Consider the following 26688-nt stretch of genomic DNA (forward strand, 5'->3'; position numbering starts at 1 on the left):
AGCAAAGGGCAGCCGTCTGTCTCGGCGCTGAGACTCTATGGTCCTGGGGGGGAGCGGGGCTGGCCTATGGCGTGCGGCGGCGCGGGAGCGGGGCGGGTTGGCGCCTGCGCAGTGGGGGCGGCGGCGGCCAGGCGCACGCTGAGGCAGGAGCGGGACCAGCGCGAGACTCCGGGACCCCCTCGACCGTTGCCAGGTACCGGCGGCGCCGCGCCGCCGCTCGCGCCACGCCCCGGAGCCTGGGTCCGGTCCCGCCGCACGGCCGGGCCGCGGCTGCTCCTGGCTGGGACCGCTGCGGGCCCGCCGTATCGGGAGGGGACGCGGCGCGGCGGAGGGCCGGGCCCGGGCGCTTGGGCCCGAGTCGGGTGGGAGGGAGGGACCGGCTCCGCCGCTGCGAGCTCCCCGGGCCGCGCTCCCCGTGGGGCCGGCCCGCCTCTCGCCCTTGGCTGTGGCAGAGAGGGGCCCTTTCCGGCCCGGCAGCCGCTGTCGCCGCCTTGGGGACCGCTTCGCTTCTCCGGTGCTGCGGCTCTCCCTGGGCGTTGCCTGTGTCAGCCGCGCTCCGGCCGCCGGAGGGGTCGCTGGTCAGAAGTTACTCCATTTTCGCCGGTTTGCGCAGAGACTTGCGCGGCCGTGGGGACTTAAACCTTTGCTGAGGCGTTTCTAGCGTCTTGGGAAGGCGGTTCCTAGCGCTGTCTTCCCACAGAAAGCCAAAGTAAAGAGCTTATGTCGAAGGAGAGAGGAGCAGAGCAGCGTTTGTCCATTCTTTCTTGCTCTGGTTGGGGTTTGTTGCTTTGCAATATATCTTTACTCTGTATCCTATAAGACAAGATGCAGGATTGAGCTGAACTGCATTCAGTAGACTAGAAAAGCAAACTGTAAAGTTTTTAATCTTGGAGTTCTTTGTTCAGCTTCAAATTATATGAAGTTATACAAAACCTGTTATATAAACTTAGAGTGTTTTTATAATATTTTACTAGTCTGTATTTCCCCTTTCTGAAAGTTAAGAATGGAAATAAGGTTGGACAGAGTCTTCTGAATTGTATGGTCATGTGTATGTAGTGCTTAGCGTTACCACCTTACTCTCTTTTTAAATTCTCATATAGCTAGAAAGCGTTAGCACTGGTATAAAGATCAAGGGTAAAACTTCACAATGGTGAACAGAATAAACCACCTGACGGAGTCATGCATTTGACTCAGCATCTTAAGCTCTTACTTCTGTAGGAAGCTTTCTGTATGGAACTTTTAGGCATCGACAAAAGGAATTGAACTAACCTGGTTAGCACTGATGACTATGTGGATTCATCATCAGGAAAATGAAGCAGTTCACTATGTGATTATGAAGCATTAATTTTGTACTTTTTTTTCAATGTATAGGGAAAGACTCCTGTTCTGGTATTCAGGGTTTTTTTTTTTTCCTCCTGACTGACTAGCTATATGTTGGAGGGTGGATTTTTTTCTTTTTTAGTGCTTCATACATGTTAAGCTAGTTCTATCTTCTGATTATTGCCTTTGCTTTCTTTGCTGACAGGTGGCCTCTGGAGCAGGTCTTACAGGATTCTTCCAAATATCATGTGCTGAGTTTAGAAAGAAATCTTCTGGAGTGTAGAGTCTCTTCCTTCTCAGTACCACAGAAGCTTCACTCTACCTTGTATTTTCTCAGCCTCCCACGTGCTCTCTTACTATGTGCATACAAATGCCTTCGTGAGCACTGCAGGCTTCTCTCCCATGTGCTCCTGTTAAAATCTGATTTAAAATTTTACACACCCTCATGAATGTAGATAAATGCAAGGTGTGCAGTGCCACCTTTTCACCACTTGAAGTCTCTTCTGTCTAGCTATGGATAGGTAATATGACAGTTTAGGTGGATAATAAGGTCTGGGTAGCAAGCTTTTTCTACTTCAATGCAAAAAATTAGCATCTTAGCAAATGGTTGTGGTAATACTAAAATACTAGTTAATTTATTGTTTAATTTCTATTAAAACTTAAATATGAACTGCACAAGCCTTATCCTAATTTGTAATTTTTTGTACCAGCGTTCCTCTCTGTCCTCACTAGTCCATACTAGTTTTTACCATGTTTGGAGAAGTCAGTGACGTACTGTGAAATAACATCTTTGTGTCTTTATGCTCAAATTCTAGAATGCCAGGACTAAGCTGTAGATTCTACCAGCATAAATTTCCAGAGGTGGAAGATGTAGTGATGGTCAACGTTCGGTCCATTGCCGAAATGGGAGCCTACGTCAGCCTTCTGGAGTACAACAACATTGAAGGCATGATCCTTCTCAGTGAGCTATCCAGAAGACGTATTCGTTCCATAAACAAACTCATCCGCATCGGGAGGAATGAATGCGTGGTGGTCATAAGAGTTGATAAAGAGAAAGGTATTTGGGGATACTGTGGGTTATATCAAGGTAGAATTCATAGAAAGCAGTGCAGATAAACTACATGGCTTAGGTATTCCTTGATTTTGCCAGGGGTTCTTCTTTTAAGGTGCTTAAGCAAAGTAGACCATCATCGTGCCATCTGATATTTATGATCGTTCCTCTGAGTCCTTTGGGAATCGGGTTAATGGAGGTCAATCACATCAGTAAAGACTTGCTTAAGTGGGTCCTCACCAGCTCAATGTTTGATCAAGAAACCGTAGTGAAGTGGAATTTTCTTTTTATATCTATGTAGATTTTCTAACTCTTAATGGAAGAGAAGGGTCATCTGATGTAGAGATAAAAATCAAAATGGTGAGCATTTAATGCTCACAGTCCATCCTGTTCATTAACAAGTCTTGAACCTTGGCTTTAGAATAGATGGCTTGTATGTAATTATTGTACTACATGAGTTCTGTAGGTTACAGGTTGAGATTGTACAGGCAGTTTTGTCTTTTCCTGTCTTCTCAACATCTGAATCTTCTACTCTATAAAGGTTTTTTTAATATATTTTCTAGTTAGAACATGTTGGATTTTGATAATACCTTTCCATTCAATCCTTAAAATCTATATGCAGGTAAAAAGAAAAAATAAAAATAAACACTGAGCACATCTCCTAGAAACCTGACTGTTGGTACCATGTTTTTCAAGTAGTATGCTTTTCTAGAAAACTTATGAAACTGCAGTTAACTCTGAGATTATGTAATGAATGACAGGATAAGAAAAAACAGAGAGGAAAGACAAGAAGAAACTTATTTCAGATAGACCTGAAGTGAAATAAGTTTCCCAGCATCTCTAGTGAAAGAATACTTCCTCTTTTTCATTCTCATATTAACAGAGAAACACGTCTAGAATTCACATAGTGGTCTTTATTGAATCTTTTGGGGAACGTATAGTTTGCGAGGAGTAGGTGGAGGCCTTTTCAAATTTACTAAGAAATAGTTCAAGAGAATTTCTTTACAGACAGTTCTTCCAAAAAGGTATCCAGGGAGTTAGAGTCAGAATTTGAGGCCAGGCCTACTTTGTTAGGAAAATGTTCAGAGCTAAACTGATGGAGTGCTGACATTGAATGAAATGGAGTCGAGCAGTACAAAATATAGGAATCGAACTTGTTTGTTGTATGCTGCTATGTTTTTTGCCAAAACTGTATACAGCAGCATAAAAATGGATCACTGATTGCTGAAATATTATGACAATTTCTTCCAAGTTTGCAGAGAAAACATTAAATCAGTAATTTTAAAGAACGCTGTGCAAAAGATTTGCTGTTGTAAGTATTTACAGTTGAAAGAATAATTTAATATCCTAATTTGAATCATGATTTGATCAAATTCATTATGGTTTGGTTATGTTACTCTCTGTAGCAACAGAGAGATATTTGTAGGCAAGGGGCATATCCTGAACCAGAGTGTTTCTTCTTTTTATGCAGCAATTAGACTTCTTCTGAAGCACTTAGATGTAGTTTGTGCAATGCCTGACACTTTCAAAATGTTTTTCCCCGGTAGGTTATATTGACTTGTCAAAAAGAAGAGTTTCTCCAGAGGAGGCAATCAAATGTGAAGACAAATTCACAAAATCGAAGACTGTAAGTTGGTTTGCTATATTCAAGCACTGTGTGTTGCCAGCTTCTTTCCTGAGCACGCAAAATGCATAGACATAAGATAACACGAAAATATTGTTCTCTGATTCTCACTTACTCATGCAAATACATATAAGTTCAGTTGTCCATGAGTGCTCTGGTAAACTGCCTCTTAATTAATGAATAGATTAAGTAAGATGTCAGTTGAAAATTTGTGATGTAAAGGGGTATATTTAAATGATCAGAAATACAAAAGTATGTACTGGTTTAGCACACTGTGGACAAATTTTATTGAAAAGGCATGCAGGTAGTTTAAGGCATTGAATCCCACCATTACTACTGTGTGGTCTTATGCTTCTGAGTAGGCGGCTTACCATTAATACTAGTTTTGATTCTAAATTTTTCTTTGTTTTTGGTATTTGTTTGGGGTATTTTTAACACCCCTTTTGTGTTCAAGGTTTACAGCATCCTTCGCCATGTTGCTGAAGTCTTGGAGTACACTAAGGATGAGCAGCTTGAGAGTCTGTTCCAGAGAACTGCCTGGGTATTTGATGACAAGTACAAAAGACCAGGATATGGTGCTTATGATGCATTCAAGCATGCAGTCTCGTAAGGACATCTTTTCTTCTTCTAGGGGTTTATTTCATAATTACAGATCTGTTCCTGGACTAGATCCATCATATTATTCTTTTCGAGGTTTCTTTTGTATTTTTTTAGAGTTGATATGTAGAATGTACTGGTCAATTAAACTTAGTAAATTTTTATATCAGTCTTCCAGTTGCTTATTGTAGGTTTCTCTGTCTTATTGCTTTCTTCAGTGCTCTAGAGGAAGAAGGCTCAGGGTTGACTTGTTTTTATCCATCTTTGAGTCTGCCACTCTGTGTATGTCAGGTTTTTAAAAGCAGTAATTCAATTTGATGTGGAGAAATACTGAGGCATCGGTGAATACTATCTTTTAAGTGTAAAAGAAACATGTGATTACAAATACTGGAGAGATTTCTATTGATAGAGATGAGCCTGTGACATTTCTAACAGAAGAAGCACTGATCTTGGTTTGTCTGTCAGAATTTGCCTGTTCTTAGTTCCAAGCAGATGTTATCAAACATACCTAGTTCTGTGGCTGAAGATACTTCTACTCACAGCTAACTGTCACTCTTCCACTGCACAGTCAGAATTTTTCTTTTTTAAATGCAATGTGCTGGTTTGTTACTTTGCTATACTTCCACAGTTAAAGAATGGGATTGGGATCATGAATTTATAAATGGAATTATGAACAGAAAGAGATGGAAATTGTGATGCTAAGGGAATGTTCACAGAGATAGGTTGCTCTTAATTTTTTATGAAGTCTGGTATTTTAATTTGCTCTCAGAACTAACCTGTTTGGTTTCCTTCTAAAGATTCTGTCATGAAATTGGCAATCCAAAAATAGATTTCTCAATAAACATTTCCAAATTTGCTCTTTTATAGCACATAAACTTGATGAACTGGAGTTGAACACTAGATGGCAATAATAAACCTTTAGAAATGTGCTGTACTGAGGATTAGTGTGTTGGGTTTTCACACAGCAGGATACCTGCGGCAAAATTTTAAAGTATATTTACCCTCTCATTGTTAAAAATTAAACATCCAGGACTTATATGTTGAATGCCCAACAAATGCTCATGAAAGTAACTTGAAGATTTAACAGAATACATTGTAAATGAAGAAACAGAATTTGCGTGTTCAATAAATAACTTCTGTCACATGGGTTGCTATTTTTAATGTGCAAAAAAAATTTCATATTTCTGGATTCTGTTTGCTTACGTGTGGCCCTTCTACTATCTACACTCAGTATATAAAATCATGAAAGATGACATTTTATTAGCAGCAGAGACCAGTCTCCAGTACTGCCTCTGTGTTTTGGGCTGTATTAGTTCATGTTTGCCTGCTAGTAGTATTGTAGGTGACCTGGTATTGCTTTTCAGAGAGCTCTAACTCCTGTCTCTGAAGAACAGGAGCAATTTTTGTGAGGAGCTTTCTGGTTGTAGTCTCTGTTTCAGCTATATTTTGGATAAAATTTATACAGCAATAAAGAGAATTGGTACCACTTCTTCAAACAAAAGCTGATAATTTCTATCGATAAACAGCAGATGAGTTTGCCTCTGTGATCTCTGAATTTTAAATTCTTTAGCCAAGAATGTAGCCAGCAGCTAAGTGTCTGTCTGTGATTCAGTCACTGTTAAAAAGGAGTACAGAATAACATGGTATGAGTATAGATTACTTAGTAGAATGACAAAAATCTTGTGTTTGAACAAAATGCTAAAATAATTCGAAAACCTCAGATTCATCATGGATTCTTTCATGCAATATGGGTTTATCATCACATCGGGGAGAACATAAATACCAAGCAGCTAGATATTTTTCCCACTCTGTGTATCATGTACAAATGGAGCTGGACAGAAGTCTTTACTTTCATTAAAAAAAAAAATAAATTAAAAAATAAACTAATTCAGATGTTTCCTTCCAGGAACAGACTGAGTGAACTACTTCTCTGCTTTGCTGTTAAGTGCTTCCAACAGAAAAAAACTTTGGAGATAGATGTGTTTATTTTCTTCCAATGTTTCAGTGAAATCTTAAGAAATTTCCCTGTTTTCATTGCCTGGAAGATTTCTGTGATTATGCCTAATAATATTGAAGTAGTACCAGAAGTTAGTGTTGTGCTGTATTCTGCTTCAGTGTAACTTCTGTAACATTGCTTTGCTTGGCTCAGAGACCCTGCAATCCTGGATAGCCTAGATCTGACAGAGGAAGAGAGGCGTGTATTGATTGACAATATTAACAGACGTCTGACACCACAAGCAGTCAAAATCCGAGCTGGTAAGTTCCTTCCAGGTGTTCACTGAACGTGTCTTGACACTCCAAGTCAAGTTAACGTATCTTGTTGCAAATTATAAATTCCGTTAAAACTAGTGTTGGTAGTGCTGATATTTGAGTGGAACTGTACTTCCAGAATTGAGACACCTTAACCAAAGATTACTTGCAGAATGCCTGTGTAAATTCTATCTTGTAATGCAGTCTGTCGTATTGCACTGGTGCACAATGAATTTAAATATTTTTAAAGTTACTACTGCATCCACAATACTCTTTTTCATTATTCAAAATGTTACATTTTTTTGGTTCCTTAACAGGATGGTTGATCTCTGTCAGCACAGCTCGGGCATATGTCTTACCCGCTTGTCCATGAACATGTGAAAATAGTTATGACTTTCCTTTGGGTGTGTTTCTAACTGGTTGATTGCAAACCATTCAGCAGGATATATTAGCTGAAGCCTAGCAAGTCTCTAACGTATTCGTAAAATGCATGAGCTCGTTTGTCCCTTATTAGCTCAGTGCAGGCAGAAAAAGCACATGACTGCACTACTTAAGAAGGCATACGTTAAAACTGTAAATTTGGTTATACAGCTAACCGAACAGACTAAAAGCATGCTTGCCGTTAACCACACAGTCAATGTAGCAGAGTCACATTTTTTAACTAGATTGAGAAATTGCCTCTGCTCTGCAAGGGTATATTGAAGAACATTGGCACTTGTTGATTACTCTCAAGAGAAGCAAAGATAAGTCATATCCACAGGACAGTGAAGTCAAGGAGAGAGTGCAAAAAGTAAGGTAATGGAAAGTTCCTTTACCCTACTTTAGATCGCCATGAGTTAACATAGACTTCAAAAATGTAAGTGGGATTTGATTGCCACAAAGAATGAAATTGCTAACATAAATAGCAGTTCATTAGTTTTGAAACTAAAGTTACTTGACAAGCATGTTCTCGTACTTCCTTCATCTTGCCTATTTTGTTGTGATGGTCTAAGTTGTTTTTAATTTTGTCTTCAAAGCAAGTGTAGAAATTTTCCATTGGCTTGTACTCTCATCCTGAGGCTGCCTGGTACACCGTTCTGTGAATTTGTTTATGATAGCTTGAGAATTAGCAGGTTGTTGCTAGCCACCTGGAAGTGGGACTAATTTCTCTGTGTAGCTTGGTCTTGCATCATTGCTATATAGGTAAAGAAATCTTTGTCTTTAGACTATTCGGGGCGTTACAGATGTGACCAGCACTAGTCTACGCCTTAATTTCCAAACATCTACAAAAAGTTATAGCTAAGTATTGCTTTAACTATATGTTAATATAACTTACCTTAAAATTAATAAATAAATAAAGATAATTCCAGTGCTTCTCAAGTGATGCCTCTGTTGTAATTGCTGGCAGAATTCCTTGAATTTGTGGATGTGCTGGTTTTGAAGTTTCGTTCTTCCTGATAGATCTTTCATTTTCTCTGGTATTTATTGCTTTTATATTTTCATTTCTCAATATGAAATACATAATTATTCCCATTGAGTTTATTGGGTGAGAGGTGAGTGAATGTGGATATATAATTTCATATCTTGGCTTTTCAAACCACAATGTAAAATGCTGTACATCTAAAGAATTTATGAAGACTTTTACTTCAACTTACAAGTCAAGAAAGTGAAATACTTTCCTCGGCTTTAGGAGTTACTGAAGCTCTCATTGTGGATAAACATTGGGTGCTCAAAAGCTTTATTAAAGTTTAAGTTAAAAAGCTTTAAAGATGCTACACTTTTTGGTAACTTTGAAGTTTTATTATTTGTATTCTTCTGTCCTAGATATTGAGGTTGCCTGTTATGGTTATGAAGGCATAGATGCAGTAAAAGAAGCTTTGAGAGCAGGCTTGAACTGTTCCACGGAGAACATGCCCATTAAAGTAAGTGTTTGTCTTAATAATGAAGTCAAAAGCAAAGTTTTCTGATGTCCTCAGGTACCAGTAGCATGCAATTGCAGTAGTCACAATCACGTAGCTGAGTCTGGGAAGCCAGGTGCTTGCTTTCTGATTCTTCTCTAGCGGGTACGTAACACACTGCCTTTCAGCGCTCTGTGCTATGACTGTGCTGTGGCTTCCCAAGCTCAAGAAGCTGTATTTATTCTGTTCAGTTTATTAAAGTCTAGAATTGGCACACTACATACCGACTGCTCCTTTATGCAGTCTTAGGTAGGGAGCAGCAAATTTTATTGTCAGTGTGTGGTTTGGGCTTATGTAAGGAAAGGAACGTTTGGTCCACATATGTTTGAGTGTTGCTAGAATGGCCACTCTACCCAGGCCTAGTTTTTGCTATCCAACAATTTTAGAATATTGAGTGCATTACTGAATAAGTGTTTTTGAAAAAAATTTGGAAGTACTTCCTCCTTTGAAAATGGTTTCTTGTAACAAAAGGAAAAGTTTATTTTTTCAGTCATCTTAAAAAAAACAAAACAGCCACAACAAAAAACAACGTATTGGTTGTCACAGTCTTTTAACCGAAAAATTATGTGATTGGCTGTTTTACTGATAGGCAAAGTGGATATTCTCTCCGCTTAAAAATATTTGTCTAAATAGACATACTTTGCAGAAATAACTGATGTTGATGTTGGAAATTGGGCAGGTTGTGCACTTTCTTGTCCGCGATTTCTGTCCAAATTGTTTATACTTTTAGAAAGGGTTTTTTTAGTGGAAAAATGTTTCTTCCTCTTCTGTGAATTGTACATTCAGAATATTGTTGCTCACTTTGCTTTTCAGATTTTTCTTTCTTTGTTTTTGTTACTGAGTTTGCTTTTTTCCTTTTTTTTTCCCCCCCAATCCCTACAATGTGATAGATTAATCTAATAGCCCCTCCTCGTTATGTGATGACTACAACAACACTGGAGAGAACTGAAGGACTGTCTGTTCTAAATCAAGCCATGGCTGTAATTAAAGAAAAAATTGAGGAGAAGAGGGGTGTCTTTAATGTGCAGATGGAGGTAAGAACACATTACATTCTAAAATGTGATTTATTATTTCTTTTTTCCTCACAACGTTTTTGAAGTAGAGCAAGATTGGTAGTGCTAGGAGAAATTTTAGCAAAAAGGTATTAAGAAACCAAAAAGAACCCTAAACTATGGTATTTCTTAAACAAATAGCAAAAAATTCTAATTTTTCTGGGGTTTATTGTGTGACTTCAGGATGTATTTTATCTCTTGCTCTTTATGTAGGATCAGAGCCTACAAATATATATGGTCATTCTTAATGACAGTTTACCATGTGTTCTGTTTTGGATTTTTTTTTCAGCCTAAGGTGGTTACTGACACAGATGAGACTGAGCTTGCAAGGCAGTTGGAAAGACTGGAGAGGGAAAATGCTGAAGTGGATGGGGATGATGATGCTGAGGAAATGGAAGCCAAAACTGAAGACTAAATATTCTGGGATATTTAGAAGCGGCAGACCATATGAAAAATTAAAGACCCCATTGCAAACACTCTGGACTAAACGTTTCCAGTATTGAAAACTTCAAATGCAAATACTTGAAGTGTTTTACCATTTTGAAAAGACCAATATGTGAAGGGCTCTTCTAAATAACATTTGATGCAGCAACTTACACAAATTTAATCCTTTTTTGGGAAGGGAAGATGCCTAGTCAAATTCAAGACACAGATCTGACCAGAAGGAGGTTACAGCCCCATGCTTAACATTTTCATACATAACAATTCCTAATTGGTGATTGCAGCTCAGTGCATCTGTTAATAATCTTTTCTGGGAGCACCAAAACCAAGCGAGCTGAACAGTTCTATACAGAATGTATTTGAGCAAATATTCAATAAATTTCTGGGCTATGTAACTCCAAGATTTTATTTATTTTTTTTTCCTCTTTTGTCACATGGCCTAGAGTGGTGTGAACATAAAGCCTGGAAGCGTATGATCAGTGGGTGACTCCCCTTTAAGGTTGAAAGGTCTTTCTATTGTTTGCTTTAAATCAAGCCAAGAATGAATGGAACAAAATGTTTTTCTTGCAAGTTTGTTGACGCAGACTTGTTTAAAAGAGCATTTCCATTGTTTATCATCTGTGTTTAAGGACTAAGAACTTGAAAACTTTGAAAATAGCTTGTTACCATTCCAATAAACATAGCTGATAAATTAAAAATTACATAGAGTTGGACTTTACTCCTGTAGGTGAATATAGCAGGAGTTTTAATTAAATTATACTTCAAAATAGGCAGTACTGTCTTGTGAGCTCACTGTATATGACCTTCAGTTCTGCCTACCCTACATCTGGTTTATACTGAACTGTGCTATTCACTAGAGAAACAACATGTTTATCTTCTCTGAAGAAGAGAAACAAGATGTGCTCTCCATGTTGAGAGTATAAAAAAATATAATAAAATCCTGTTTTCCTTGTCTGTAGGAATTGGGGGGAGGAGTTGTTTTTGTTTAAATAACCTTTCCAATTACTAAATTTTCAAATGTATTTATATTTTTTTATTGTCATGTCCCATATTCCCCATCTCCTCTTTTTTTTTTTCCTAATATTTTGTGCTGCTAGAGGAAAAATGCAGGTAAAATGAGGCGTTGAGCCTTATCTAGGAATTCTTAGTACTGCCACAGTACAAACAATGTCATTGCTACATGTTGTTGCCGCAAAAGGCATAGGTATTGTAATCCGTGCTTGATTATCAGAGAAGTTCACATGTACCCAACTCTTAATAGTAATGCAAAGCCAAAAAAGTCAAGTAACTTCCTGTCTTTGCAGAATGTTGGAAAATACCTGAATGTGTCATCACAGAATGAAGAAACAGTTCTTTTTCTATATGGTTATTTTCTCAAATTGTTGTCTTTTCAGAAGCTGCATATGACAGACTTGTTGTGGCTTGAAGCTGTGATAATGTTAGTTTCCTGTTTGAACAGCTCTTCCAACTTTACCCATTCACTAAAATAGTGATTTGACTTCCATTAAACACAATAGGTGGGTACTCGGACAAAAGAACAAAATTTTGAAAACTGAAAAGTCGCCATGTGATCCATATGCCAAAATAACGCTGTAAAGCTAAGCACTGAACAACGAGCTGTGCATGCTCTTTCCTTGGAGTACCATCAGTGGGTTAAAAATACGTCATCTCTAAGAGCTGTTTGGGTGTGTTATTAGGTGAGCATCATTTCTGTCTGTAACTTAGGCAAAAGTTTGCTAAACTTGTTCAGTAGCTACAGGAGCTTTTCTAATCAGAGCCTCAGCGTGCTGCTGTACACAATTCTGTGCCAATTTTGAGGGGACCTGGAAAAAAGGCCGACGGTGGCGAGGACAGTAACAAAGCAGCTTAAGATAAATGCATTTCGGTCGCTTGTTACCCTGGCAGATAAAAATCAGGCATTCCTGTTGCCTGAGCAAATTTTAACGAAGAAGCTTAAATAAAAGATGCAAGACAGCTTGGTGGGTATTTCTCATGTGCGGCAGAGCTGGAAGGAGGTCTAAGGCGGCTGCTTTAGAGGCCTGTGAGGGAGGTGTGGGTAAGGGAGCGCTGACTTGGCTCTGCTGCATCGGTTGGCGTAGCCTGTGACCTGAGGATGTTTAGAAGTTGCTGAGATGATACCTTCTGTGTTTCGTATGCGTGGTACTGCACTGGCCCACCGAGGGCTTCAAATGAGGGTCGTGGGGTTTGAGTGGACATCTTTGTCGACTCAATAAAGCGAGGTAGCGTATTCCTGCTGTTCATTAGCAACTGTCCTGCTTACTCGGTTGTAATTGCGAGGCCAAAAATCTCCGCTTGCACTCATGTAGTCAACTGAAGGGAAAGGTGCAGGTGTACCTGTGGACAGGACTTGGCCTGATGGGTTAATTGTAAGGGTCTCAGCGTGACTTTCATATCCCAGATTAATTTTGTAAGGTTGTCAGTTTGGAAACAGTTTTACTTATAACATCTGATAAGGACTCATTGATACCAAAAAAACCCCCAAAGAGAGGCAGCGGCTCAGGTCAGCCACGCAGCGCAGTTACACATAGCCCGGTGTCCTGCCTCTGATTAGGGGAAATAGTGGCTGTGACAGAGGGGTGCCCTGCTTTTTGGGGGCTGGTGTCGTGTGTCTGATTTTTAATACGGTGATAATTCCTTGCTATTTTCTCTCTGCTTCTGGCCCTTGGGGTTTTTTCAGATGCAGTGGAGTTGGAATGTTGTTCTTCGTAGTGGAATCTGCACTTCGGTATTTAATTTCTGGTAGTTTTTTGTTCTAGAGTCTAGACAATTAAACAGCTGTTAAAACACTGCCACCTTTCTACTGCTAATTTTAAAAATGCTCTTATGTCAGAATACTTTTGAACACTTGTCATCTTTCACTTTTATCTACAAATGTTTAGTCATTTTTTTTTTATTTTGATGTGGTTTGTTTTCATCTTTTTTCATCCCTAATCCACTAAAGGAACTAAATACTCAATGTTGTGTCCTACACTGGAGGGCAAAGTGTTGGCCTCTTAAGAAGCTGCTTTGAAATAGCTGGGTATACGTAATCCCCCGTGGGATGCTGTTCACAAGATGATAGGCGATGGGCACCGCAGAGCCTGCAACGGGAGCTGCCCTTTGGGTGGGTTCTCTTAACCAGCTCTTCGTGCCTTCTTGAGGGACTGACCTGGAAGCACCGTCGATGTCTGTCAGGTCCGCCCGCTGGAATGGCACAGTCTGCGCTCCGAGCCAGCTACCCCTGCCCTTCCCTTTAATGCTGAGTAGCATCCTGTGGTCCTGCAGATGGCTCCTCCTGGCCACCCCAGTGCAAATTCCGTAGCATATCCATTTTGGAGTCACTTTGAATGGAAGAAAACGTCAAGCACTCAACTCTGCTTTTTTGTTAAAATACTGTGCTGATGTGGAAAACACTACTGTAAAATCACAGAATCACAGAACGGTTCGGGTTGGAAGGGACCTTAAAGATCATCTACAATGGAACTGAGGAAACAGAAAGTCCTCCCTTCAGTGAGTTTCAAGTCCCACAGGAGACTCGATGGAGTTTTCTGGAGCTCTCTGGATTTGTACGGTTCAAAGCGTGTCTTTTTCTGCCAGCAGCCTTCAATGTCAGAGCTTGCCTTCCCAGCGCCTGCATGAATACAGCAGCCCAGACCTACTGGCTCATTTTGCACTATGTGATCCTTTTCCCACAAAGCTGTCCGAGATCTGTATTTATTCAACCTCAGGGAGCAATGTAGGGGCAGTTCATTAGCCTTGATTAACTACAGAATGGGACAGGGGGAGGAGGGGTGTGTATTACAAATATCCCAGGTATTGAAGAAAGCGAAGGTTCTAGATTATAAAAAGTAGTTGGTACAAACCCTGTTGTTTAATGGCCAGCTAAGGTAATGTTGGCTTCACAATTCACCAGCAGTTTCAGAATAAAATTCTTCTTTGCTAATGGTAATTTTGCCAAGATCCGTCTGCAGGGTTGTGGGTGGTCTGAGTGCTGGAGAAAAAGAGCTCGCTCAGATATTCGGCAAGGACTGGTTATGGTGCAATTCTGAGATCACTGTCTGAGCGAGAGCCCCCTGCAAGCTTCTGCGTGTCCTCACTAGCACGAAATTATCTCACCCACCTTGTTATAAATTGCCTGCAGTAACAAGCTGAACAATGTGAAGTCAAACCTCAAATACCGAATGGTGGAACACCGTATTCCTGGAGCCGGTTATATAAAGAGTGCATGTCTGCCCTGGTTTGAGGTAAAACAGAAACAATTTTCTGTTTTGTAATTTTACTTTTTAGTTGGGCCTCTTCTGACTGACTAAACTCTGAAATTAACAGCATATTGTTCAGAAACTGTTTGCTCTCAGAGTGATAAAACCTGATTATCCCAAGGAATGGTGCGCAGAGAGACTCTTGCTTATACTTATTGCTATAACAACCAAGGTCAGCTAACTTCGCTATTTGCCCCACTGGAGGGTCAGAAGCGGAAAAGCGTAGAGGGGTCCCACATGCCGGGAGGAGCGGACAGGACAGGTGACCCAAAACTGACCAACAGGGTATTCCATCCCATCTGCATCACGCTCAGTATAAAAGCTGAGGGATCAAAAGGTCAGCTCTTTTTCTTCCAAGGAGGACCCTGTCTGTTTGTCTGCTTTTGATCCCGATCCAAGCATTCCTGACTCCAGATCTGGAATCCTGCTCCCGTCCGTCATTGACTCCAGTCTGAGACTTTCCCTGTGCCTGCTGGTGACACGAGCGTCATCCTGGGAGCTGGATACGGTTTTGTATATATTGTATACTTTTAAATTTTTTTTTATTATTATTTATGACTTCATTATTTATTAATATTTTCATTAAAGTAGTTTAGTTCTTTTTCTAAACTCACAAATCTCCTTATCTCTTCCTCTCCTCTCTCTGTAGCGGGGGGAAGGGCCAGCTGTCGTTCTGATTGGCCAATCCAGTCAAAACCACGACAATGTCCAAGGAACACAGGCAGCAGTGATGTCCCTTGTGTACCTACACACAAGTTTTCTTCTTTTTTCTCAAGTTTAATTCTGAGGTACAGAACACTGTGAGCTGAAATGTATTTTCTTTTTATTGCTGACTGCATCAGTTTTTTTCCCCAGATTCTGCGTCCGAGCACAACATTTATGCATGTATTTATGTATATGCAAGAGACGGAGATTATTTTTTAAATTTGAAGAAATACACTCAGTTCACTTCTGCTTTACTTTAAGGCCACAATAATATTTAAAAAAAAATAAACTCCATTGATATATTTGAAAATACTACATACCTACAGCAAAAAATACCCTTCTAGGTGTTCTTACTGTACTCACTTTAGTTAGACTGAAGAACAAACATAACTGGGATATGACTTATGCAGCCGGTTGCCTCGTGGCTGCCTGTCTTTTCCACATTGGGAAGGGGAGTACGGTAGGAGATACGTAGGTAACTTCTAAAGAAATTACTTGTTTGTTCCTCTTCCTGGGTAGATTAATCCAGGAATCTGATGCAGCATGCAAAAGCTGAGAGATACCTGAGTCACACTGTCTTGCTGAACTCTGGACTCTTTTTACATAGCAACGAGCACTTTTGTTTATTTGTTGTACTGTATTTGTTTCTTATCGCAGCCCCTATCTCTGTCCAGGTGTATCGCCTTAATTTTGTTGCAAGTCAGGGAATGCTGACAGTACAGCAAAAACTATTACTTCTGAACAGCAGCGCTATCTAAAATACTAATACTGGTTTATTTCATCGGGACAAGATTTGATAAATCCAGCAAACACGTTTATCGTGGACAAAGGCTTCAAAAATGCAATAAACATCTAAGCTCGTACTCAGACACAAAAAAGGCACTGTGTTTCAGAGGTGCTCGGGAGTCGCAAGAGGTCACTGCACGGTGTTCACTGATCAGACTGCTTTACTAAAAGCCCGAATAGTCGCTTATGTAGGGGTTTAGGTTGTTAAGTTGAGAATCTTGGTTTATATGCCCAGAGGTCACTGAGAGTAGAGTGGGCTTTTTGGTGCTTTAGGATTTCTCAGGTAAAACGAATTTCTAGCAAAATCAATTATTTTGAGGTTTGTAAAAGTCTCCTTGTAATCGTAATATTCTATGTGTTACACTTAAGGTGTTCTGATCTGTAGAACCCCTATGAGATGTGTTTACTAGATGAGAAATTTTAAGTGGTAGAGTTGATTAGTCTGAAGTTTTATAATGCTGCTTCTCCCTCCCATACAATACCTGATTTGTTATCAAGTGGCTGCTTGTGTTGGCCAACTCACGCAGTGGTAGTTTTTTGCTGTACTAAATTCTGTGAAATTCTTTTGAGATCCTTTCTAGCCTTCCCTTTGTTTTACTTCCCGGAGGGCAAGTAATGTATCAGAGCCAGCTCAATGTTTAACTAATGTTTCATAGGTAGGAAGAGAGGGAGAAAAAAAAACAGGGAAGGGAGAGTGCGTCACTTTGGAGGAGGAGGGTAGCAAAGAAAAATGAGCTTTCTTATACAAATTGTGTGCAGAGGGACCGGCTGCCAAGGCTTGGGCGCTTCTCAGTGAGGTCTCGGCTCTCTTCCCTGCTGGCCACGATGCAGGAAGCAGCTGGAGTGCTGAAGGAGGGATTCCTCGTCAAACGGGTGAGTGCTCCGGTTCCCCTTCCCGTGGTTCTGCTCAAACGTGGGAGCAGCCCCTGAGTGGGGACTGGATCGAGCCAGGGCTCGTGGCAAGGCAGCCCGTTGGGCGCTGGGTTTGAGGGGCTCCTGCCTGCTCCTGTCAGAGGAGCTCCTCCAGGTCTGTGCAGATGCGTGCCGGGGGAGCTGCATGAACTGCAGGTGTTCACTACCCTCCCTCGAGTTGCCCTGTGTTGGCGTTTACCCAGAGGAAAGTGAACTAACTACCGGGATTACTCAGTTAGGTATCAGAAAGCCAGTACGTCTGCACCTAGGGCACACCTCTGCATTAAAAAAGTACCTGGCAAACAGCTACATGGCATCAGTGGAAGCAGCTGTGGGAGGATGGAGAGAGGGAAGACATTTTGACAGTCACTTAAGATAGTTTGTGCCTTCTTTAGCAACTCGGCTGAGCAGGGTTTCCCATTTCATAGGAGAGGATGGGGAACACACTGTCCTTTTTGAAGGGGATCAGAACAGTACAAACATAGAAATTTGTTTGAAATAGTTTCTTTCTTCCATGCCCCTCAAGCTGCACTGTAAGAAAATTTTAGCCAAATGTGGAGAAAAGAGCTGGAAGATGGTGTCACAGATTTCAGCCTTTCCAACACTTCTTATAGGACCAAGTCAGTCATAGCTGGGACACAAGAAGGCAACTTAGCAAGGAGCGTAAGCTGCTTTTAGTACCAAGACCGTGTCTCAGTGACTAATAAGGTCCTTGACTGCACACCAAAAATGGGATTCAAAGGTTTGTTCACAGCTAAGCCACACCTTGGGAAATGCTTTTCCGCAGTACGTGGCAGTGCTTCTGGTGCTAACACGCAGGTAATCCTGGTCAGGAGCTCTCCTGGCAGGGCTGCCGGCCATGTGAAGCCGTGCTCTGGGCAGAGAAGGGCTGCACGGCCCCATCCTCCCTTCTGCAGCGAGGGCAGAGCAGTCCCAGCTCCTGCTCTCCTCCCTGGGCTGCAGTTGGGAGACAGGAACAGGTTATTGTCAGCTCACTGAGCTGTAGGTGCCAGCAGTCTGTACAACATCACCGGTACACACAGTCTGATAGGAAGAAGGCTACAAAGAAGATGACTAAAAGAAAGTGAGGGAGAAGGGAACATGGGATCCAGAGGAAAAAATGAGGAAGGGGTGGGATCAGGTAAAGGAAACAGATATTTCTTAGGAAGAAGAGAGCAGAAGCAAGGAGGTGACCTAAATGCATTATAAATGACTGAATTATGTATTGCAATGTATTATAAATGTAAAGTAAACATGTGGAACCCTGGTAAAGATAAAGAAAAGAAAAGGTAAAGTTGCCTCCTGAAAAAGGGGAAATCTCCAAGAAGGAAAGAAAAGAACCACAGCAAAGAACATACTCTCAGGAAAAATGCCCAGGGGACTTTACAACAGGTGAAAAAAAAAAAAAAAAAAAAAGGCTAAGGGAAGAAGAGAACAAACCCAGGTTAGACAAATTGTATTTAGTATAGACTAGAAGATGTTAGATCTAATATGCTTGGATTTTAGAGACTCTTTACCCCACCTTTTCTTGGTAATTGCTGTTTTTCCCCTTTACTCATAGAGAATTAATGAGCTTTGATTCCTGCCACGATTGGACCTTGACGTTCCTTTCTTCTAGCTATGCCCACCTTCTCCCAGGTGTCAGACTTTCCTCCACCCAGTGCTTCGCCTGCCGGCTGTAATGCTCCATCGCCTGTAGGAATGCAAGTCAGATCCCCACACCGCAAAGCTGGACCTGACACCATAAGGCAGGACTGAGCCTGTCAGTGCCAGCCCTCCCTCTGCCTGTTCTCCTACAGCCGGGCTGAAGACAGCCGGCGGCTGTTTACAGAGAGGGAAGGAGAGGTTTTGTCTGTATTCTGGTATAACCCAGGAGTCACTCAACAGCAGCCTTCATTCAGTCTTTTGCCATTAAAAAGCGTATTTCCTTGACAGGAAAGAGTAGCACAGGGAATGTTTTAGCTCAGGAGACTGGAGGCAGGTAGAACAGAAATAAATTACTCATTAGCAGAGAGAGGGGACGTAAGGAAAAGCCAAGTCATCCAGCAAAATGCTCTCATAACCACTTGGCACCTACAGCTACATCAAAACGACAAAGAATGAAACACATCAAACACCACCCAGGGTCACCAGAGAGGAGGAGTTTGTCTCCAAGAGGCCTCACATAGTTTGGATTTAGTCCTGCTCCTGCCTGGTGCTGTCAGCGAGCAGGTATGGACCTAAATGGCAGATCTCTCAGATAATTCATGTGAGCTTTTGCAAGAAACAATTCTTTCCAGCAAAGAAGTTGTGCTTCCTGGAGAAAGAGCAAAACACCTTTCTATTGTTCCATGATTTTATAGTGATGAAGCTGCGCTATTTTCTTACTAAAACTGTGTATTTCATGGAGAACAGAACTCATGATGACTTCTTGTCTTTCTTTTCATACAATTCCCTATTAGTTTATGGTATTTTCACCTAAAAAAAAAAAAAAAGAAGAAACTATTGTCATTTCTCAATGCTTGTGTTAAAGTCAGCTATATGGGTTTCTTTCCCTCCAGGGACATGTTGTTCGTAACTGGAAAGTAAGATGGTTCGTTCTGCTTCAGGATAAGCTGCTGTATTACAAAATTGAAGGAGGCAAGAAGGAGCCTCATCCAAAGGGCAGGATCCTTCTGGATGGCTGCACTATTACTTGTCCATGCCTGGAATATGAAAACAGACCGGTACGACTGGAAAAATGTATCCCTTCTCAATGACACTAACTTTTTAACTTCTCCCTAGTCTTTTCCTCACCCCCTGAGTTCTTTGATTACTGCAACCATATTGCCGGGTGTTTCCAGAATTAAGCGTAGCCAAAAGCAAGCTGCCATTAGCAATGTAAGCTGGACAAGCAATGAACTCCCTCATTGTGCCTCTGCTGTTCCCTGTGCCTAAATCTGAGTCACAGCCATTAACAAAAGAAACCAAACCAAAACAATAAAAAACAACCAAGCAAACAAGCAAAAAAACCCCAAACAAACTCCACACACACAGTGGGAAGAATAAATGCAAATGCATCAGCCCAACAGTGTGTGGAGCGAGGACAGGGACAGCTCAATAAGATCTGAGGAGGATGGGAAATTGGGAAACTTATCCATGGTAGTTGCCTTAAACCCTCGCTGTATCCATAGGACACTCCTGGGCAGCCAGGACAGACGCCCTTTTCCTTTGCCGATGGGACTTTGCTGCTGTGGAAAGTTTCCAGCAAGAAGGGTCTGGGAGGGAAAGTGCCTCTGGCGCTTCTCCGCTCAGCCGTGGGGAGCGGCAATGCAGACTTCCTCTGAGCGGGGACAGAAAGGAAATGACTGTGTCAATTGCTGACTATTTTGGTACTTCTTATGGCAGAGCGAGCCTAGGGAGAGCTTGTAGTTGTTGAAACTAGAGAACCGTATGTGGAAAGCTCCATAGTCAGCAGCACGCTTCTATGCAGTCCAGGATCTGGGTGGTCTCCGAGTACCACAAGCTCCACGCATGCAAACCATGCTTGGCACTGAAAACCCTGGGATTTGGGGTAGGGGGGAAGAAAAAAAAAACCCCAGAGTTCTGCCCACCATCCTTCTGGCCAAGAATTGCTCTGTACTGCTCAGGTGGGATGCCGTATCAGGCTTATCTGTGTCACTTGGGCCAGTGCTAAAAGAAGTAAAACGCAAGTAGAGGACAATAGCTAAATGATGTTATTGCTTTGCACTTCTTTCTTCACAGCTACTCATCAAACTTAAGACAAAAACCAACACAGACTATTTCCTTGAATGTTGCTCCAGGGAGGAGCGAGACTCTTGGGCTTTGGACATCACTGGAGCTATTCATGCTGGTCACCCAGTACAGGTACAAGAGCTTCACAAAATGAAGAACTCCTTCAAACTACTAGAGAATATCAGTCTCCAGTAAGTGTATACGGTTTCTCCTTCTCCTATTGCTGTAGTCTGCAAAACGCCTGAACTGATGGATGGGAAGGGTCGAGGGAAGCTCCTCTGCACAGATCCGCTCCCATGCGGTCAGGAGCCTCTAAACTGGCTACTCTGCCCAGGTTTGCACACGCTTTTGCCAGGGCACAGGAATGCACTTTTTCGTCACCAACATTTTTTGGGGGAAGGCGGGGGGAGTGTATGTGGATTCTTCACAAGCACCAAGAACCTCACTGCTGGCTTGAAGACCTTCCTAGTCAGCTGCAGAGGTTCTCACTGGGGAGATGCATTACCTCAGAAGATGTGATGTCAGGGAAAGACTGAGCAATGACATTGTTCATGCTGCGTTGATGAGCTTTCAAAGCTGACAGCCAGAATCCAGGCTAGGATTTTTAGGGTGCATCATATTAAACAAGAGGAAACAGAGAACTTAATAAGAAGTAGAAAGATTGTGTGAATTAGATTTGTGTTGAGAAGGTAAATGGAGGCTGACTATAACTTAGTTTGAAGTGCTTTAAATGGAAGGGTACTTAGTGAGGCATCTTGTTTAATGCTGCTATTGGGAGAATAAAGCTTTCCTACATCGTACGTAGGATGAAACTTATAGGAGAGTATGTTGGTAATCATTAGGACTGACAGGCAAGTATGTGACAGTTTCTGCCTGTGCTTCTATTCTAGTAATGTTGTCCCGTGTTCTCTTTTACAGTCACATAGTGGAGAAAATGTGTGACAACAGTACTGGAATTAAGCTGACCCGCAACTTGGAGCAAGGCAACAGATACAAAGAGACCTTCACAGGTACACCTGCCGTGGGCAAAGAGCTTCCTCGCATCTGACGTGCCACACTGCAGTGACAAGGGAGCTACTGTACTGCCTTCATGGTGGAATCAGTTGTGGCCCAGTGGCAAGTACTGGTGCAGCCAAGTTCTCTGACACCTTTCTCTTTGGATACATGGAAGCACACGTAGGACCCCACACTTTTGGTCAACCTTGCACTTCATTGACAGTTTTTGTGATGGTGCCAAAATATTTCAGCAAATGAAGGCCTGTGTGGCAGGAGACCATCTGTCTCACCTTGGAAGAGCACCTTGCCTTGGTATGAGAGCTGCCTTTCTCCCTGCAGGTTCTGCCCTGGTGGACTGGCTCATCTCCCATAGCTTTGCTGTGTCACGATTCGAGGCCGTCACCTTGGCATCCATGCTGATGGAGGAGAACTTCATCAAACCCGTGGGAGCCCGCAGCACTGAGGCCATGCGCTTAAGTGACCTCTCTGAGCAGTTCCTTGATGACTCCACCGCACTGTACATGTTTGTAAGTGAGGTAGCTGCCGACAGAGGTGCCTCCTCTGCCCCTCATCACACACGTGATCTGGGGCAGCGGTAAAGGGGGCACGCACAGCGTGCAACCAAAAGCAAAATACGCGGGCTGTGAAAGTAAATACAGAAGGAGCAGCTCTAGGTTTTTAATAGTGCTAACCCTTGCACTTTTGCTGGAGACAAGTAGCTGCATGGATATGGAGGGATCTACAAATAACATAATTAGGCATTAAAAGGGGGGTGTCCCTCGAGTGCAGTGCTGTGTCTGCATTTAACGGAGCCGTGCTGTAGTTATGCTAGCGCTCAAGGCCGCAGTGCGTGTGTAGGTTTTACAGCTGTAATTTGTTGCTTGAAAATCTCGGACCTGCAAAGCTTAGCAGCATGGCTACAGAGTAGAATTTACTTGGGAAATATGAGCTAAAAACAGCTCAAGGAAAATAAAATGTACTTTTTTTCTAAATTGAAAAGCAGAACAATCTTTTCCCTATTTGCAGGCTGAGAACAGCAACAAAAATATCAGTTCCAAGGAAGAGCTACAATTTAACATCGCTGAATTAAGTGGCACAATTGTGAAGCAAGGATTCTTAGTGAAGCAGGTAAATACAGTTTTTGAACCTTCTCTGGGAAATAAGAAAAACGACAGCTCCTAGGACTTCCTAGAAAATAAATGTGATTTATGCAAGCACGCCTGGGGAGTTGTGGCAAGCAGAGATAACTTTGCCTGTCAGCACTACTATCAGAGCTCGTGTGGTGAAGAGTATCTAGTTATAAAGACGTAAGCTATGGAACTTGCTGCTCAGGCAGGATTCAGTAGATATTCTGTATATATTGAGTGTAAACTGGAAGGTATGAAATCGTATCAAAAGCAAGAGTCCCACACAAACTCCAAATCCCAGCAGAGGCGTTATATTCACTTCCAAGCAGATCCACTGTTCCTGTGGTCTAACCAGTCCCACGTGGGTCGTGTGAGCAGCTACAGTGTTCTGCTGGCCACAGACAAATTTCAAGGCTGAGTAGACTGACATTTGCATGAAGCGGACATTAACCTGTGGACGGTCACTCATGTACACATGGATGCTCTAGAGGTGGTGAGACCCGTTTTCTTTGGGCATAATTACCTGCTAGCAGTAACTGTTTACAGGATCCCACCCTTAGGCTGCAAGATTTAGTTTCTCACCCTTGCTATGAACAAGATGAGGATCAATCACGCATAACGTAGCCACCTGCAGGGCTGGTGGGGAGCCGGGTGTCAGGAGCCACTGGGGGATCCCCACGGGGCTGACAGGGCAGCACCCCCGTCACCACGGGACGTGAGAGCTGCCCAGGAACCTCTGCCCATGGTCAGGAGCGGTAAGGGGCAGCCCCCAGCGGACCCAGCACCAGACTCCCGGGAGCTGGGGGATGCTCTCAGGGCCTGTGCCAGGCATGCAGTGCTGCCCTGCACCGTCAGCAGCTGAGAGGGCTGGGGGGGGAAAGGGTGAAGAGCTGCAAAAGGACCTGGCATAACCTCTTCAGAGCACGCACAGCATGGGTTTTTAATCCAAGACCCATATTTAATCTGAAATTAAGAGCAAGAATCAGGTATATAATCACTTGGTCCTGTCACTCTGCTTTCTTGGTTCTCAGCACAAGGAAGGGAGAGAGTAAAGAATTATCCTTCTATGAAGAAGGATGTTAAGCAGAAAATCCTGGGAGTTACTAAAATGTCAGAAAATTTTTTCCTCTGTTAGCTCCAAACCCTCTTTTTTTGGTCCCTATTTAGGTCCCCCCTACAGCCTGCAGGAAAATGGCCATTGCAGAAGGTATTTACTGGTGGTAACTTTAATTCTGTTGCTTTGCAGGGGCACAAGAGGAAAAACTGGAAGGTGAGGAAATTTGTCTTGAGAGCTGATCCTGCTTTTTTGCACTACTATGACCCCACTAAGGTATGTGAGTGGGGAATTACTGCCCCCAGGAATCCTCTCATAGACCTAAACATTATAATGAAAATACAGTTATGGTGTAAATGTTTCTCTCACTCAAATCCACTTCCATGTTTCTCTATCCATTTCCTGGGGAATGAGACATCTCTGGCCTTACCCTGGGAGGTCGTCCTTGTAGGATTTTCTATCCCTGCATCTTCCCTCCTGTCTTTTCCCCAGTGAGATTCCTTTTCCTTAGCCAAGGGGCAGCAGTCTTCTTGGGATCAGTCTTTTGCTGTACCCACACAGTCTGGGACTGTGCTCCTGCAGGGATTCATCCTGGGCTGTGATCGTTCTGGGCTGACATCCCACCACTTGAGAGTCATGCTGCTACTGAGATTTTTTACATTCTTATTCCACCATTGAATAGGGTCTCCTTGATGCTTAAGTATTTATAGGAATTTCTGCTATTTAAACTTGCTCAGAGAATAGTAAAATTTATTTTCATGGATATAATAATCAATGTGAGCAACCCAGAGGGCATGTGGATCCATCAGCCCTGGATACATAGGGTACCACAAAGCCCAACAGGTTGCTAAAAGAACATGTATAAAAATGCTTTATGTGACTTTTAAAGAAAACACAAACAACATAACAGTGAAAAGAGCTTATAGAGCTCATTCATTTTTTGTTGACTGTTTCTTTGTGGGGTTTTTCTGCACTGAAATTAGCCCTTGTAATGCTATAAACTCAAACTGCAGAATCTGAAGATCAGACAAGAGAGCCAGCCTACTAGTGAAAGCAGTCAATATTTTCCCGCGCGGCAAGCTAAAAACTTGCAGAAATATCTTTTTTTTTAACTATAAATAAGTTTGATTGTTGGCTGACCCTTGTGATTTTAATTGATCTCCACCATTCCCAGCTATCTCAGAGAAATATCTGAGACTGAAATAACATAGTAATGCATTTAATTGCATGTCCAAATTGACTTATCTTGTGGCGTGGATGATTTATATCTGGAAAGACTGGCATTACAACTCCACCTTCATAAAAATAATTGATGTGCTCTGGGAAATTATTCTAATGATGATATTTTCCAGATAAGCCTCATTTCCTTTTTCTTTGCAGGAAGAAAACAGACCGGTAGGTGGATTTTCTCTTCGTGGCTGTCTTGTCTCAGCTCTGGAGGACAACGGAGTCCCAGCAGGTAAGCATGAGTCTCTAAACTTTCATACATATGTATTTATGCCATAGCAATACAGTCTTTGGGTGTGGGTTTACGTGTATGGCTGTCTGTATGCACAAGTGTGGTGATCTTTCCTCTCCCCTTGCAAGCAACAGAACAGGCGTATCATAAAAAATCCCCATACTGCTGGGTTGTCCATACCAGAGGGGATTTTTTTTAAGCGTTATTTCCACATATCTTGGATGTTTCCCTTTTTATGGTCCTTTCTCAGTCAAATGACCTCTGAGACAGTCCTAAGACACTGATTAACATTCCAGAGTTAACAGACAAAGAGGAAACACTGTCTTTTTGGAAGTTGTTTAACTCTAAGTTTTGAGGCATCCCCTGATGTCATCCCTTTTCTGTGTGTCCTTTCTGCTTATGCTATTGCCTTTTCCTTTTTGATCTGCTAGAACCCAAATGCAGGGGAGGCATAAAGACAGCAATACAAAAAACAGCTCTGCAAGTGAAAATGCTTAGCTTAGGCATTCGTCTAGAACCTCAGCCACACAGATAAGTGTTTCTGCTGTTAAAGCAGTTTATTTTCTGACAGTAAGCACAATGTGTGGATCTCGAATAAGGAGCACCTTTCTAAAGACAAAAGAAATTCCGTGATTCTGTGAGAGGGTTTGAAAAAGATACAGATGAGGGTGGGGTGCCATGAGGAACAACGGAGCTCCTTGACAAGAGGCACTCAAAGATGGGCAGGAGCAAATCTAATCTACTGCACAAACTGGTAGGGAGTTTATCCCTCTATGGTGTAACTCAAGTAAGAGTCTTCATCTAAACAGCAGATATTTCATATATGAAGCGTAGTAGTTCAGACAGTCTGTGTGAACAGGGGTGTCTGTACTATATTTTGCAGAAGGGAAATCAAAGACACAAGAGCTTTAGATGTCTTATCCATAATGAAATGGAAAGGTCTGAGAGCCTAATTCACTAAATTAAAATTCTTCCCTATGAAGCTTTGTATCTGCCACAGAGCATTTCTCTGTGCACCTTCACGATCTGTGATTTACCTTTTTTTTTCTCTGCAGGAGTGAAGGGCAACGTGCAAGGCAATCTCTTCAAAATCATCACCAAGAATGACGTTCGTTATTACATCCAGGCCAGCTCCAAGGCAGAGCGAACACAGTGGATTGAGGCAATCAAACCATTGACATGAGTAAGGTCGACTCCATGCCAAATGGCAAGTCACACTTGTGTCACAGAACAAATCATAGAATCTTCATGGTTGGAAGGGACCTTTGAGATCATGGAGTCCAACCATACACACACAAAAAAAACCTCCCTACAATCTCTGTCACTAGAGCATGCCCTGAAGTGCCAAATCTACATGTTTCTTAAATACCTCTAGGGATGGAGACTCAACCACCTCCCTGGGCA

The 26688-nt window shown here is 42.1% G+C and overlaps 2 protein-coding genes across 2 annotated transcripts; both read left to right on the top strand.

Annotated features, from left to right (window-relative positions):
* The first annotated feature begins 97 nt into the window (after positions 1-97).
* On the top strand, positions 98-10307 carry EIF2S1 (eukaryotic translation initiation factor 2 subunit alpha). Its single transcript, XM_063331816.1, has 8 exons — positions 98-193; positions 2136-2377; positions 3919-3998; positions 4450-4601; positions 6742-6848; positions 8646-8743; positions 9670-9813; positions 10121-10307. Exons 2-8 carry the CDS (start codon positions 2137-2139, stop codon positions 10244-10246), a joined length of 948 nt encoding a protein of 315 aa, XP_063187886.1. The 5' UTR covers positions 98-193; position 2136; the 3' UTR covers positions 10247-10307.
* Positions 10308-16716: 6409 nt separating this feature from the next.
* Positions 16717-26472, top strand: PLEK2 (pleckstrin 2). The gene is made up of 9 exons (XM_063334922.1): positions 16717-16895; positions 19475-19639; positions 20658-20839; positions 21567-21658; positions 21984-22171; positions 22671-22772; positions 24018-24101; positions 25206-25284; positions 26340-26472. The coding sequence occupies exons 1-9, from the start codon at positions 16848-16850 to the stop codon at positions 26465-26467; spliced, it is 1068 nt and encodes a 355-aa protein (XP_063190992.1). The 5' UTR covers positions 16717-16847; the 3' UTR covers positions 26468-26472.
* Positions 26473-26688: the final 216 nt, after the last annotated feature.

The sequence above is a fragment of the Chroicocephalus ridibundus genome, chromosome 4 (assembly GCF_963924245.1).
Source record: "Chroicocephalus ridibundus chromosome 4, bChrRid1.1, whole genome shotgun sequence".
Lineage (NCBI taxonomy): Eukaryota > Metazoa > Chordata > Aves > Charadriiformes > Laridae > Chroicocephalus > Chroicocephalus ridibundus.